Source organism: Haemaphysalis longicornis, unplaced genomic scaffold (assembly GCF_048455015.1).
Source record: "Haemaphysalis longicornis isolate Haplotype H1 unplaced genomic scaffold, Haemaphysalis longicornis Haplotype H1 scaffold_136, whole genome shotgun sequence".
Classification (NCBI taxonomy): Eukaryota; Metazoa; Arthropoda; class Arachnida; order Ixodida; family Ixodidae; genus Haemaphysalis; species Haemaphysalis longicornis.
This window is the reverse complement of record NW_027526241.1, coordinates 16460-31207: the sequence shown is the minus strand read 5'-3', so window position 1 is coordinate 31207 and position 14748 is coordinate 16460. Positions and strand designations below refer to the sequence as shown.

The 14748-nt window shown below is 52.6% G+C and overlaps 1 protein-coding gene across 2 annotated transcripts in view; it reads left to right on the top strand.

Annotated features, from left to right (window-relative positions):
* Nucleotides 1-6481, top strand: part of LOC144164728 (uncharacterized) — a 149556-nt gene extending 143075 nt beyond the window's left edge. For both annotated transcript variants that reach the window (XM_077695022.1, XM_077695021.1), the window contains one exon: nt 6163-6481. In XM_077695022.1, the coding sequence (XP_077551148.1) occupies nt 6163-6333 (171 nt within the window). In that variant the 3' untranslated portion in view covers nt 6334-6481. The remainder of the gene's footprint in view (nt 1-6162) is intronic.
* Nucleotides 6482-14748: the final 8267 nt, after the last annotated feature.

The window sequence follows — 14748 nt, the reverse complement described above, 5'->3', positions numbered from 1 at the left end:
CTGCAGAGGTGCGAGGCGACGACCGCGCAGGAGCGCGCACCGACAAGCGCGCACACAGACACACGCTCGGGGGGCGCCGCGACGGTGAAATTCAAATGCGGGCCTGTTCCAACGGCCGAGTAGAGACAGGGACCGCTGCAGAGGTGCGAGGCGACGACCGCGCAGGAGCGCGCACCGACAAGCGCGCACACAGACACACGCTCGGGGGGCGCCGCGACGGTGAAATTCAAATGCGGGCCTGTTCCAACGGCCGAGTAGAGACAGGGACCGCTGCAGAGGTGCGAGGCGACGACCGCGCAGGAGCGCGCACCGACAAGCGCGCACACAGACACACGCTCGGGGGGCGCCGCGACGGTGAAATTCAAATGCGGGCCTGTTCCAACGGCCGAGTAGAAACAGGGACCGCTGCAGAGGTGCGAGGCGACGACCGCGCAGGAGCGCGCACCGACAAGCGCGCACACAGACACACGCTCGGGGGGCGCCGCGACGGTGAAATTCAAATGCGGGCCTGTTCCAACGGCCGAGTAGAAACAGGGACCGCTGCAGAGGTGCGAGGCGACGACCGCGCAGGAGCGCGCACCGACAAGCGCGCACACAGACACACGCTCGGGGGGCGCCGCGACGGTGAAATTCAAATGCGGGCCTGTTCCAACGGCCGAGTAGAGACAGGGACCGCTGCAGAGGTGCGAGGCGACGACCGCGCAGGAGCGCGCACCGACAAGCGCGCACACAGACACACGCTCGGGGGGCGCCGCGACGGTGAAATTCAAATGCGGGCCTGTTCCAACGGCCGAGTAGAAACAGGGACCGCTGCAGAGGTGCGAGGCGACGACCGCACTGGAGCGCGCACCGACAAGCGCGCACACAGACACACGCTCGGGGGGCGCCGCGACGGTGAAATTCAAATGCGGGCCTGTTCCAACGGCCGAGTAGAAACAGGGACCGCTGCAGAGGTGCGAGGCGACGACCGCGCAGGAGCGCGCACCGACAAGCGCGCACACAGACACACGCTCGGGGGGCGCCGCGACGGTGAAATTCAAATCATTTGCCTCTATGCACCAGTTAATTGTCGAGACCGTGATACCTTTTTCTTGTCGCTGGGGCAGTTCCTCCGAACACAACGAAAGCTTCTCTTTATGGGCGATTTCAACTGCGTCTGCAGTGAGCATGATCGTTCAAGGCCAGCTGCGCGCTATGACCGCAGTGCAGCCACACTGGCCGATTTAGTGCACGAGCATGGTCTTGTTGATGTCGGTCAGATGAAAGGAAGTGCAGTGCACTTTACTCATTTTCAGTGCAATTCAAATGCTCGCCTTGACAGGATATATATATCAGCAGAGGAAGTTTCTGGTGTTTCGGACTATAATGTACGTCCAATATTTTTTACTGACCACTGTATGGTCTCAATCTACTTCGGTAGGTGAAGACCACGTAACAAGCCGACTCAATGGGATCTGTGGAAACTTAATACCTCTCTACTGGCTGACGAAATTTTTTGCAAAAGGGTATCTGATTGCTTACACCATATTCTAAACACTCCCGAACTATCTCTTTATCAAAAATGGGATCTCTTTAAACAGGAAATTAGGAATGACGCAATAGAGGAGTCCGCTCGGCTTTCGTTTTTAAAACGCTTTTATGTACGTGAACTTTCCCGTACATTGGTGGCGCTTCACGAACTGGAAACAGTCAATGCGGGATCAACTTTGGAAGAAATTGGGATTGTAAAAGGACAATTGCAAAAATATGTAACTGAAAAGTATCATGGTGCCTTAATTCGGTCCAGAACTGAAAGATTCTTTGATAGTTATCCTTCCCGCCGGTGTCTTAGTGATGAGCGCCAATCCGCACTTGCAAAGGAGATAATTGAAATTTACTATAACGGTGTTAGGTATACTGAAGCTAAATAAATAGTCAGTGCTTTCCACACACATTACAGCACGTTATTTGGGGGGTCCAGAATGAATACTCAGCAATTAAAGTTCCATTCCCTCATTGACTTACTTCCCAGGCTTACAGAGGACGAGTGCATGATGGTGTCAGGGCCTATTACACTGGAGGAAGTTAAGGATGCTATCTCCGCGCTTAAGACTAACAAGACCCCAGGGCCAGATGGCCTTGGTGGGGAGTTCTATCAAAAGTTTTCTGGTATCCTTGCTCCAGTTCTCTTGGACGTATTTACGACTGCCTATGATCATAATATCTTGCCGCCAACCTTTTATTCAGGACACACGGTGCTAATCCCCAAAACTGCGGATGCAGAAAAACTAAGGTATGTAGAGGGTTACCGACCAATCTCCCTCTGCAACGTTGACTACAAAATTTTTGCAAAAATTTTATCTAGGCGCCTTCAATTTGTAATCACTAGTTTAGTGGGATCCCACCAAACTTGCGGTATTCGGGGTAGGAGTATTCACACAAATATTCATATCGCTCGTTCTGTCTTGGAGTGCGTGTCCGATTCGGTAGATCAGATGGCCCTAATACAAATTGACCTTGCAAAAGCTTTTGATCGGGTTTCTCATGATTTCTTATTCGCACTTCTGGCAGCAGTCAACTTAGGTGATGTGTTATATAAGGGCATCAAGCTGTGCTATGATCGGTGCAGTACACAGCTTATCGTCAATGGTATTCTGTCTGAGCCGATTGCGATCAAGTCGTCTGTCAGACAAGGTTGCCCCCTGTCACCATTGCTGTTTGCATTGTACCTCGAGCCTCTTTGTCTCAGCATTCAGCAGAGTCAAAGAGTAAAAGGTTTTTGCTTACAATCGTGCGAAGTTAATGTGCTTGCTTATGCAGATGATATAGCGTATTTTTGTGCTGACAAAAGGAGTGTCCAGGAAGCCCTTACAGTGACTAAGCAGTTCTGCGATGTGTCTGGAGCGGATGTTAATATGGAAAAAACTAAGGGATTTTGGATCGGACAATGGGGAACAAAACCATCTACATTCGCTGGTATTATTTGGGATAGCGCCCCACTTCAATACCTCGGCGTGCCGTTACATCAAATACGGAACACAGGGCCTCATTGGTCATCAGCGCTCACGCAAGTTACGCGCGCATCGCAGGCATGGAATGGGCGAGACCTCTCTGTGTTTGCACGTGCAAGAGTGTGTAACGTCTTCCTTGCCACAAAGCTCCTTTATGTGCTTCAAGTGCTTCACTGTGCGCGAGCAAAAGTTCAGGCCCTACATAGAGTTTTTGCAACATTTGTGTGGGGCTCTCAATGGGAACCTATGCGCAGGGACAACTTGTTGCTTCCTTTAAAGGCAGGGGGTGTTGGGCTCATGCATTTGTTTGTGCACCAACTTGTGTCTCGTTTTTTCTTCTACAAATTGGTTGATCACCCACTTTTACTGACTGTACTTCAGCAGCGCATAAGTTTCCATTTGCCTTTTTTGCTTGTATGTACGGGCGAGGTCAATACAAAGCCTCCATGGGGATTTCTCAAAGAGGTCGTGGAGTCATTTAACTTTCTTACCGCGCGGTTTTCCTTGGAATATCTGTTCAGCATGTCAAGGAAAACTATGACGAACACTCTTATTGAAAGTCTATTCCCGGTGCCTGTTTATCGCCAGCCTTACTTAGGCCACCAGAAAAGCAATGTTTTAAAACGCGTAATGAGCATGTGTATCCCGCCAAATGCAAAAACATTTTTCTTCAAGCTTCATTCTTCCACACTCCCAGTTAAGACATGGCTGCGCGAAAAAGGAATGTCTATTCCTTGGTCGGACAATTGTCGCCTCTGTAATCAACCAGAGACAATTGATCATTGTTTTGTGTTGTGCCGGGACGCTGTGTTCTTCTGGGACGTTTTGCAGCGGACACTAAAAAAGGACATCGACATCACCCCGTACACCATTCGCTTCCTGCCATTTGAAGATGTTAATCGGGTGCCATATGACGTTTTCGTCCTCCTAGGATTGTTTAGCTTGTGGAAGTGCCGTATGACTGATCGGCATGCGGAACCCCCTAGGCCGACCAAGTGCATTTTTCGGGAACAGGCGGCGTTGGTGCGGAGCGTTTATGCTGCGCAGAGTGATCCACCAGAGTGGCTGCCTCTTTTGGATGCGTGCGTTTGCTTGCCTGAGTTTTGATCTTTGTTCGACTGTCTGTTAGTGCTTAAATTGTGTGTTAAGTGTCTCGTCTTTTGAAGTTTTCTAACATTTCCATGCATTAAAGAAAAAAAAAAAGTCGCGTCCGTGGCGTAGTCGGTAGAGCGTCGCGCTGCCGCCGCAAAGTCCTCGGATCGAAACCTGGCGCCGGATGCTGTTTTTTTTATATATATATAGAGAGGAGGACTGCGGACGGACGGCGCCGCCGGCGGTGGAAGGTTTGGGGTCGCTTATAAAGTGCATTCGCACTTAAAACACGCCGCAACCACACTGCATTTTCTCCAGGCAGTGTCCTGCACATGCGTGCTGTCAGCGACTGTTTCTCGCTTTATCTGGCTGTTGCAATAACCCGCCACCGCGCAGTGCTGACCAAGCGACGTTTGCGCCTTGAACGGCATCGCAGCATTGGCTAAAACAGTTGAAAGTTCCGCAAAAACGCCGTGCGAAATACTCCTGAACTACGCAGCGGAGCACACCGGGCCGAGCGATGTTAGCAGCCCAGCGCGCACAGGCAACGCTGGCCGGCCGCCGAAAGAACTGGTTTGAGAGTATTTTCCTCCTTTCCCGGCTGCTTATGGAAAATGGTGTATAGATAACAAGCAAAAGAACGCATCGCTAAACATAGCTATGGCATTACACTGGGGTAAGCTGTTCCAGTTCGGTATTGTCCTGGAGGAAAAAATACAGTCTCAGCGCATGTGTATTGCATTTTATCTCACGTGGTCTAAACGTAAAATGACATATAACCAAGCTTGAATGTGCATTTTTCTCGCTTAATTACAGTCCTGGAGTGAAATTCATTATGGAACAACTTCAACCTCAGATCCCTTCTGCGTTCCTCCCATCCAAGATTCTCTTTTGCTCGCGATGCTCTCAAATTCTATAGCGTAATTATGGAACACCAGGCGGGCCGCTAAGTTCTGCACTCTTTCCAAACTTTTAATGTTAACCTGTAGCCACGAGTCCCAACAGTGCAAGTATGATCAAGAGTACATCAAACGTTCATAATAAGCAGGTGTGTCTTAGTTCCATGCTGAAAATGTTTTGCATTGCGCCACAAAAAACCTAGCACCGATATCAGAAAGGCTTCCATTTCCCCTTACTCCTTTCACCCAGTTTTGGGCAAAATAAAGTTATTATCATCATCACGCCTTGGCTGGTTGGGGTGATTCCGGCAGATCCGTAAGGTGCGGGATCCGAATCGCCAAGAAAGGAGGCCTGTGGCCATACTTTATGCTTGCACAATTTTTCCACCCTCCATTAAAAGGTGGCCGGGTGTTTTCCACCCTGAAAGAAGCACCACCGCGCCAAGAGGCCCACCACAGAATTTGTTGGGTGCGAAATGGGCGTTGTGTACATGGTGCCGCTTTACTGCGGCGTGGAGAAAGGCCAGTCATAGGGTGCGTTCGAATTTACCCTCTAGACGGGTTCGCTACCGTCTTCGCGGACAGTCCGCCATGTTAAGCCCCGTTCCAATTCGAACGAGGCAGTAAAAGAAGACTGCTTCGAGGAGACACCATCGAAGTCAGCAACGATGCAGGCTACCTTCCTGACCAAACTATTTAGTGACGCCAGCGCCACCTTTTTGCGTAATAATGTTGTTAGAAACTAACTTGTTGTCTTATTGGAATCTTTAGTATAATTTACTAGTGGTAAAGATGATTTTGTCTATTTTAAAATCACTTAATGTTTATAATAATAGCGGTGACATTATTTACGGAACCTGTACCTTCGTAAAGGGCCAAAATCCAATGGTCTACCTCTGCGCCGATGAAGCCGACGAACAGAGCCCTTTCATTCTTCTAACAGCGGTAAAATGACGGGCACAAAGAGAGAAAGACAAACACATCCCTTTCAGCAATGGCTCAGAACAAATCATAACACTGCGGTCTGGACCCCAGAGCATTATCCTGTCGTCTGGTCCACAGAAAAGGCAATGCGCAATTTATAATCGCCATAATCATTTGCCTCGACCACTTCCTCGGCAAAAGAACAACCGGCCGAGGCCAACTGCTTGGCGTCTAATCGCTTCTTCCGGTTCCCGCAGGAGTCCGAAGGGTTGCAGAGGGGGAACGAGGAGCTGCGCCGGGAGCTGCAGCGGCTCCGCCTCGAGGTGCAGCACCTGTCGCAGCTGCTGCGCCTGCACGTGTGCCTCGGCGTCCCCTCCCAGCAGTCGTCGGGGGCCTGTCTGCCCGGCGGGGGACAGGCGCTGCTCTAGCGACACCCTCCGTTCGCTCCTCTTCTTCGGCCACGGAGTCGCCCACGTGTGCTACCCGAGGCTATAGCTGGCCAGTGCGTGTGCCCGAGACAACGATGGGATAAGGGTGACACGTGGTAGTGAACTTCGAACAATCACCACGGAACGTTTTCGCCCCGAATGTTTGTTTCTTCCCCCTTGCTCAATAAAGCGGCAAGTTTGCACTTCCCACGGGCAGCTCCTGCACCGCAATGGATGCCGCCGGTGCACAAATGCCTGAGTGCGTACCTTCAACGCGGAAACAGCCCGTTCCAAGTGTATCGTTATTATCGTTCACACGGCATTGCTCCATTACGAAGGGGTGGAATAAAGCGCCAAATACACAAGCAGTGGAAGTTGGCAGATAGAAAGCGGGATGTGGCGCGCCTAATGTAGGTAGGGCGGGAGAATCAACTGCGCGCATCGTGCGTGCATGCATGGTGAGAGCAGCGGCCTCGTAGAGGCGATGTCCTGGTCGTTCCTGGCTGCTCGGTATCTCTTCTTCAGCCTGAGCTGGACAGCACTTCTCGTACGCGGGACGGGGACTGCTGGGCCCCCGGATTGCTTCCCGCCCCCTTACCAGACGATACAGGGTGCCAGGCTATGGCCGGAAGTGGTGGTGGTGGTGGTAAAACATCTATTACAAGTAAAAGAGGTTCGCGCTTGAAAGCGGGAGAAGACCTCAGTCCAGGGCCCCTGCGGCGGCTGCGGTACTGCATCCGTGGTCCACCAACGGCCGTTGGTCCGCAGGGTCCGAACTGCACAGTGCGAATAATGGGGGCTGTTGGTGTTTTCTAAAAAAAGCCCACGTGGTGTGGTACAGTGGGGTATGTTCGCTGCAGTATGGGCATCTGGTGGATATTTTGTAAGGTGTATGATATGCAGTAAGTGAAGTGGCCGCCAGGCCACACCCTCTTCGCAGGTGAGCTTCTGGAGCGGTGTTGGGCAGGCCCATCTGACAAGGCGGTGGTGTTTTTGGCCCAGGTACGGAAGTAGCAGCTGCCAGCTGCTGTAGTTGGTCTGTGGCGGAGGAGTGTGGAGTGTGTCTGGAGCCGGCGAAGTGTGGTCGCCTCGTCTCGGGAATGGGGCGGCTGGGGTGGCGGGACCCGTTGACGCTCGTGTCTGTAGTGTGATATGATGCCCGTGAGAGTTTTAGCATAGGGCTCCTGCGCTGGAGTTTGACGACATGCAGCGCCCCCTCATGGCCAACGCGTCTGGGTAGTACAAAAGCAGACAACACTCGCCTCCCTCCATGTGTTTTCAATCACAATCCAGAGCGAAAGTTAGTTATAATTATTTTAATCATTTTGGGGCGCGTTTGGATGACTGCATACTGAATTAAATAGCCCTTAAAGTAGTTGCAGAGGCTAAACAAACTAATATCCGCCACAACTCGATTTATCGGCATTTCTTATCAGCGAGCTGTCGTGATCGTCGCGGCGTGTGGATCGCCAAGTCGGGTGGTCTAAGTTTTTGATGATAATTATCGTTCGTTCTTCTTGCGTGCGGTCGACAAAGGAAAGTTCACAAGTAGCATAAACAGAACGTTGCTGAGCCTGAGGTAACTGTAAATGGTTGCTTCAGTGGGAGCATGCCAGCAGACGCGAGAAGCGCAGCCGATTCAGCTGACGCTGCTGGCCTGACACCGCCTTGAAAACGGGTGGAAAATTTTTGTTTTGCATTTTCGCAAACTAAATGATTCTTCCTTAACATTTTACCCCACATGGTGTACGAATGGAAGGGCACATGTATGCTAGCGAGTAGGTGAGGCAATACCGTCAAATAAACAGATTGAGAGCAATTAAAGTACGCGAATAAAAATCGAATCGAAAGTCCGTTGCCTGCTTGGTTGTGTACTTGCATATTTATATAACATAGCGCAGCCGTATACAATGTACGTGGCCCAAAATTTTTACACATGATCGTCACTGTGTTGGTTATCTTGCAGTGCAGGGGTCGTCGTTAACAATGTGAACGCCGACACGCCAGTTTTGTCCTCAAATGGGGTTAGACGGCGATACGAGAGAATTCATCGCTTCCAGTTGCATTGTCCCCCATGTTCACATTTCGCTAGATTATTTTCAAATATTATTGGCAATCCGCTTAATTTTTTCTACCCCTCTCCCTCCCACCCGATTTACCGTCCAGACCTCCGGCGTGTCGGCTCCATGTAATTGCGAACTGGGAATATATGATGCAAGAGCGCAATTAAATAGAGTGAGAGCATCAAGGAAACGGAACGGCCACTCAGTTCGCCCGATCACTTTGTTTTACGGTCACTACTTTCGGAATCATAAACATATTTCACGCTTCTGACGCTAGCTGCATTTTGTGACTGAGCCACGGTAAAAACGGCCAGCTAGCGCTCCAATAATATTATTCGTGACGATGACGCAAACTTAGTCAGCAGTGTTTATTGAAAATGCACGCTTAAGTGCGCAGGTGCGCGAAAGCCCCGTACGGCTCACCGGAGCTTCAGTGGCGTAAGGAGTACCGCACGTTGGGCGCCGGTTGGGCGGTTGGGGGGTTCGCTCCAGCACAGGGCACAAGTTTACACTTTCCGGCGCAGTGGCGTGCATCGGTGGGTTGTCATTCTATACCTGACCCAGTACGGCACCCTGGGCTCATCGAACAAGATCTGAACATATGATACAATACTTGACTCACGATTAAAAACAAAAACAGTATTTTACTGACGTTTCGACTGGAGGACCAGTCCATCGGTGGTGCCCGTGCGGTGTGCATCTAGCACCTAGGCTGTGTAGGATCTAGCATCTAGGATGTGTAGAAACTTTATGGACAATCCTCACTGCACCGATGATGATGATTTCATCGGTGCCGGTCATCAGACAAACAGCTCGCGCTCGAGCTGCTTCGTCTTTGTCTCATCGCCATCTTATATAAATAGAACACCACTGGGTCGGGGGGCCGACACAGGAACTCGAGCCTTGTTTCGACTCCCGTTTCCAACGCCCTGCCTGCGATCTATCGATGATCCCGACCTAACCAGCACCTCTACTGGTCGTCGGAAGTCATCCGGACTCGATTGACACCCTGTGAGCCCATCTCCGACCGACGGGAGCATCAACAAGCCACCCCTCCAGTTCGACCACGCCGGCGCCGCAACTAGGCCTACTTTCCAGGCCTGGCGCGAGCGGCTGCCTCCCCGCCTCCCCGCTGTCGGAGAGCACGCTCCTCTGCGTGCCTGCAGCCACGTCTCCCCAACCGCCGACGAATGTTTCTCCGAGAATGGCTACAGCGCTTACTCCTGGCGTAATCGCACCACCACAACCAACCGACCAGGAAGCCTCCAACCCTGCGAACAACCAGGCCGCAGCAATGGACTTCGACCCCCTTTCGTACCGTGCCACCCCAAAATCCATGGATACAAGTCATCAAATCGCGGCAGCGGCCATCCTTGACTCACAACGAGGTACTTCCTTCCAATGCCACGAAGCGCCCTGCATCTGCCCGCCCAATACCCCCTCCGCGGTCCCCCCAAACCTACCACGTCACGGTTTTCCGCCCCCATGGTGGTCTCCGAGTCAGTGACTGGCCCACCTCAGAATTGGCTCGCAGCCTGGCAACCGCCAGCCACATGTCAGACCTGCAATTCCGCAAGGAAGTCACTCTCCAAACCCAGCCGGGGCCCAACCTCATTGTCGCCGGCACTCCGGATCCTTACCTGGCCGATCGACTATCCCAACTCGCCACTATAACCCTTCGGGGAACCGACTACGCCGTTTCCGCCTACATGAAGCCACCACCCGGTACCTCCAGGGGCGTTATTCATGGCATCCCGGAGAACACCACGAATGACCAGCTGCTCGAACTCACGGCTACCAACCGCCCATATTTGATTCACGCCCGGATGATGGGTAACACAAGATCTGCACTGCTCACCTTCAACGGGCCACGCGTACCATACTACATTAAATTTGACTGCGAACTAGTGCGTTGCCGCCCCTATCGTCGTGCCGTCCAAACTTGCAAGTGTTGTGGCGACATCGGCCACCGTCATGACGTGTGCCCCCAACCCGACCAGCCACGCTGCCCGGCTTGCGGCATCTCCAACCCCCCTCCGGATCACCCCTGCGTTCCACGCTGCAAGTTGTGTGAAGGCCCTCACCTCACGGCCCACAAGGACTGTCCCAAGCGCCTGCTTCCCACCCCAGCTCCACGCAAGCCTCGCAGCCAGCCCAGCCACCAACCTCTTCCGGCCTACTGTACTGAAGATTTCCCGGAGCTACATACCCCACCGACGGACGCCCGCTCCAAGTCCCATCATAATCTTCAAACACAGGTGAGCTGGTCAGCCGCACTTCGCAACACTCCCACTGCTCCCAACCCAATCCCCTCCCACCCCTCACAACCTCTCCCCCCTGTCCCCCCTACTTACGAACCAGTGCTAAGGAACTCAAAGAACAACAACAACGTTTTCAAACACAACTTGACACTCTCACCAAGAAGATTGAGGCCCTCGTTGCGTCCCCTCTCCCCACACCTGTCGCACCAGTCGTGCCCACATCTGACCAGATAAACGCCACCATCGACAGCAAGCTAGTCGATGTCTTAAAGCAACTCATGGACGCCCAAAGAGAGAGTCTGGCCCCCTTATGCTCTGGCATTCAGGCGCTCACTGACCGACAGAACAAGTTAGAACAGGCTATCCAGGGCATACATGACACCCTGGCGTCCTCCCACCTGACCAAGAAGCTCAAGCATCACCCCTATCATGACTAGCGCACCGGAGGCCTTCCTCGTCGTATATCAATGGAATTGCCGATCTCTCAGTAGTAAGCGACACCAGCTAGCCCTCCTTACCCAACAGGACCCGCCAGATGTCATCGCTCTTCAAGAAGCAAATACTCCTGCCCCTCGCTTGCCACAATACAACGCCTTCACCCAGGACCCGCAAAACCGCACAGCCATCCTTGTACTGAATTCCCACCCAGCCCAAGCACACCAGCTCAGCCAGACCATTCCTAATACCTTCGTTGAAGTCATCTCCACCCGCCCATCGCAACCCAGCATGTATGTACTAAATATCTACAGCCCTCCCACCAGCAGTCTTCACACCATCGAGGCGCTCTTGCATGAAGCTACACTCAAGGCCAATGACAACCCGCTGCTTCTCCTTGGTGATTTTAATGCCCCACATACGGCTTGGGGATATATGCGCGCTTCGAAGAAGGGTACGGCTCTGTTACGCGCCACCCAAAATCATCAGTTAGTCCTGCAAAATGACCTTACAGTCGCCACCCGGACCGGTAACAGTGTCACGCGTGACACCACACCCGATTTAACATTTACAAAAAACATTCGAAATATCACGTGGTCATGCTTGGATGAAACTCTCGGCAGCGACCATCAGATCATCTCCATCCGAATTCCGACCTCGAAGAAGTCTCCTCGGAAGGGCACTGCCCGCCTAACCAATTGGTCCGCGTTTCGAGATGACGTCACTCCTCTACCACCCATAGATCAAAATCTTGACGAATGGACACTGGAGCTTGAAAAGCGGGTCAATAAGCACACCCAAGAAATCGCACTCACTGACAGTACACCAGCCGCGGACCCCCACCTTATGCACATCTGGGAAGCTCGACGAAGCCTGTCAAAACGTTGGAAACGCCAGAAACACAATCGTTCCTTGAAAAAACGCATAGCCCTTCTAACACAGCTAGCACAGACCTACGCTGCTGATCTTCAACGACAGAATTGGCACTCTTTTTGCGACAAGCTCCAAGGCACTCTGCACACGAAGAAAACCTGGCATCTGCTTCGGTCCCTCCTCAACGACACCACTACCAGGCGGCAAACAAACCATAAAATACACCAGTTGATTCGGAACAGCTCGCTGTCTTCTCAAGACCTCCTGAGGTCTATCCAACTCCACCTTTTTGGAGACCCAGCCTCTTATCCGACCTACCCGGAAACACATTACACCGGCCAGGCAAATGATGAGTTGGACGCACCTTTTATCCTCGCCGAGCTCCATGCTGTACTTGCCCGCTTGAAACGCAATACTGCACCAGGCAAAGATCAGATAACATATCGCATTCTCCGAAACCTGGACGAAGACACCCTGCAGGCGCTCCTGGACCTGTACAACCGCCACTGGGTTGAAGGCACCTTACCTGAACAATGGAAATATTCGGACATCACTCTAATCCCAAAGCCAAACAAGCCCGTCTCCCCCACGACCCTTCGGCCCATCTCCCTGACGTCCTGCCTCGGGAAACTTTTCGAACACCTGGTCCATCAACGTTTACCTACGTACTTGGAAGATCACAATCTTTATCCATTAACAATGTTCGGGTTTCGACAGCATCTCTCTACGCAAGACGTACTAATTCAGATCAAGGAACAGGTCCTAGATCATCTGAGCAGAGCCACTCCTAGGGCCATCTTAACACTTGACGTCAAGGGAGCGTTCGATAACGTTACACATCAAGCCATTTTGGAAAACCTCAACACGACCAATTGCGGCATCAAGACTTTCCACTTCGTAAAAGCTTTTCTCCGAAACCGGACCGCAACACTGCGACTTGGGCCCCTTCGATCCCCCATCTTCCACACTCCGCCCAAGGGCACCCCACAAGGCTCCGCTATTTCGCCATTGTTATTTAATATTGCCCTCCTTCACCTTCCGAGTCGCCTACAAGCTATCCCCGGTCTCCAGCACGCTCTTTACGCGGACGATTTGACCATTTGGACAACGCAGGGCTCCAGCGGCGCACAACAAGACGCTCTCCAACAAGCGATCGACACAACTATCGACTATCTCTCGCCCAGAGGTTTGACATGCGAACCTAACAAATCGGCTCTCCTAGTCCTTCGTGCCCGCAGTCGAGGTCGGCCTCCTGTGGCCACTCCCGATCCGCAAGTTACCATCCAGGGCTCACCTATTCCCCAAGTCCCCACTCTCCGTATATTGGGTGTGCCTATCCACTACGATGGTTCTGGCGCCACCCTCCTGCCGCAGCTACAGAAAACGGTCACACAGCTCACTCACCTAATACGACGAATAAGAGGATCCACTCACGGCCTCAAAGAACAAGACACCTGCCGCTTGGTCCAAGCACTGCTGGTCAGCCGTATAACCTACGGAACTCCTTTTGTCAACCTAAAACCACAGGAAATCAACAAGTTGGATGCTCTAATACGGAAAACGTACAAAGCTGCCCTTGGACTCCCAACTTATACTTCCAATGCGCGTCTGCTTCACCTCGGCCTGCACAACACGCTCAGCGAACTACTAGAAGCACAGCGGACGTCCCACCTCCATCGCCTCGCCCTCACTCCCTCAGGTAGACGCGTTCTCCAAAACATTGGCCGGCCCTCCCCTTCCCCTCATCACGAACTCCAACGCATCCCCCTGTCCATTTGTCAACGCCTGAAGGTTAGCCCGGTACCCAAACACATGCACTCATCTTTCAATCGAGGACGTCGCGAAGCCAGAGTGAAGATGCTTGATAAACGGTATGGCGCCGACTCTCAAACCCGATATACGGATATTGCTACAACTCCCGACCGCACGCGCACCACCCTAGTTACTGTGGACTCGAACGGACATCTGGCCACAGCCGTCACCTATCAAAATCTGCCGGTCACCTCAGCCGAAGCGCTTGCCATCGCCCATGCAACTACCACACACCAGCATCAACCATACTTGACCATCTTTACGGACTCCCAACAAGCCTGTCGGCTGTATCAAGCTGGCCTTGCACCACCCCAGGCCCTCCCTGTGCTCCAACACCTTCCCGAGGACATTGAAATTTCTATCGTCTGGACCCCAGGCCATGCTGGCCTTGCCGGGAATGAGGCGGCTCATGCCGCAGCCCGCGATCTCCTTACCCGGGCACTCCCAACCGCAAGGACCGACACCGCCGGGTGCCTCATCTCTGACCATGAAATCCTAACTCCGCTGGACTCTACCTACAGCTCCCTCCTCGCGCACTACACACACACCAGAAGAACATACCCTCCTCCACACCACAGTCTCTCCAACCACCAAGCTCACATATATCGGCGTCTACAAACAGAAACCTTCTACAACCACACTATCCTCTCCCACATATCTCCGTCCATTTTCCCCCACAACTGCCCACAATGTGACATTCATCTCACAACCTACCACCTTGTGTATTCATGTCCCCACCACCCCCACCCCATTCACTCCCCCTCCCTTGAGCAGTGGGAGTCTGCGCAGACCAGCTCGGCACCGGAGCATCAAATCACCCTGGTGCAACGAGCCCTGGATTCGGCGCAGGCTCGCGGCCTCCTGGACGTAGGAGGCTGACCACGTCCCTTTCCAGCTCCCTTGGCTGCTCAATAAAAAATGTTTTTTACCACCACCACCACCACTGGGTCACCGGGACGTCGCGGCTCTTG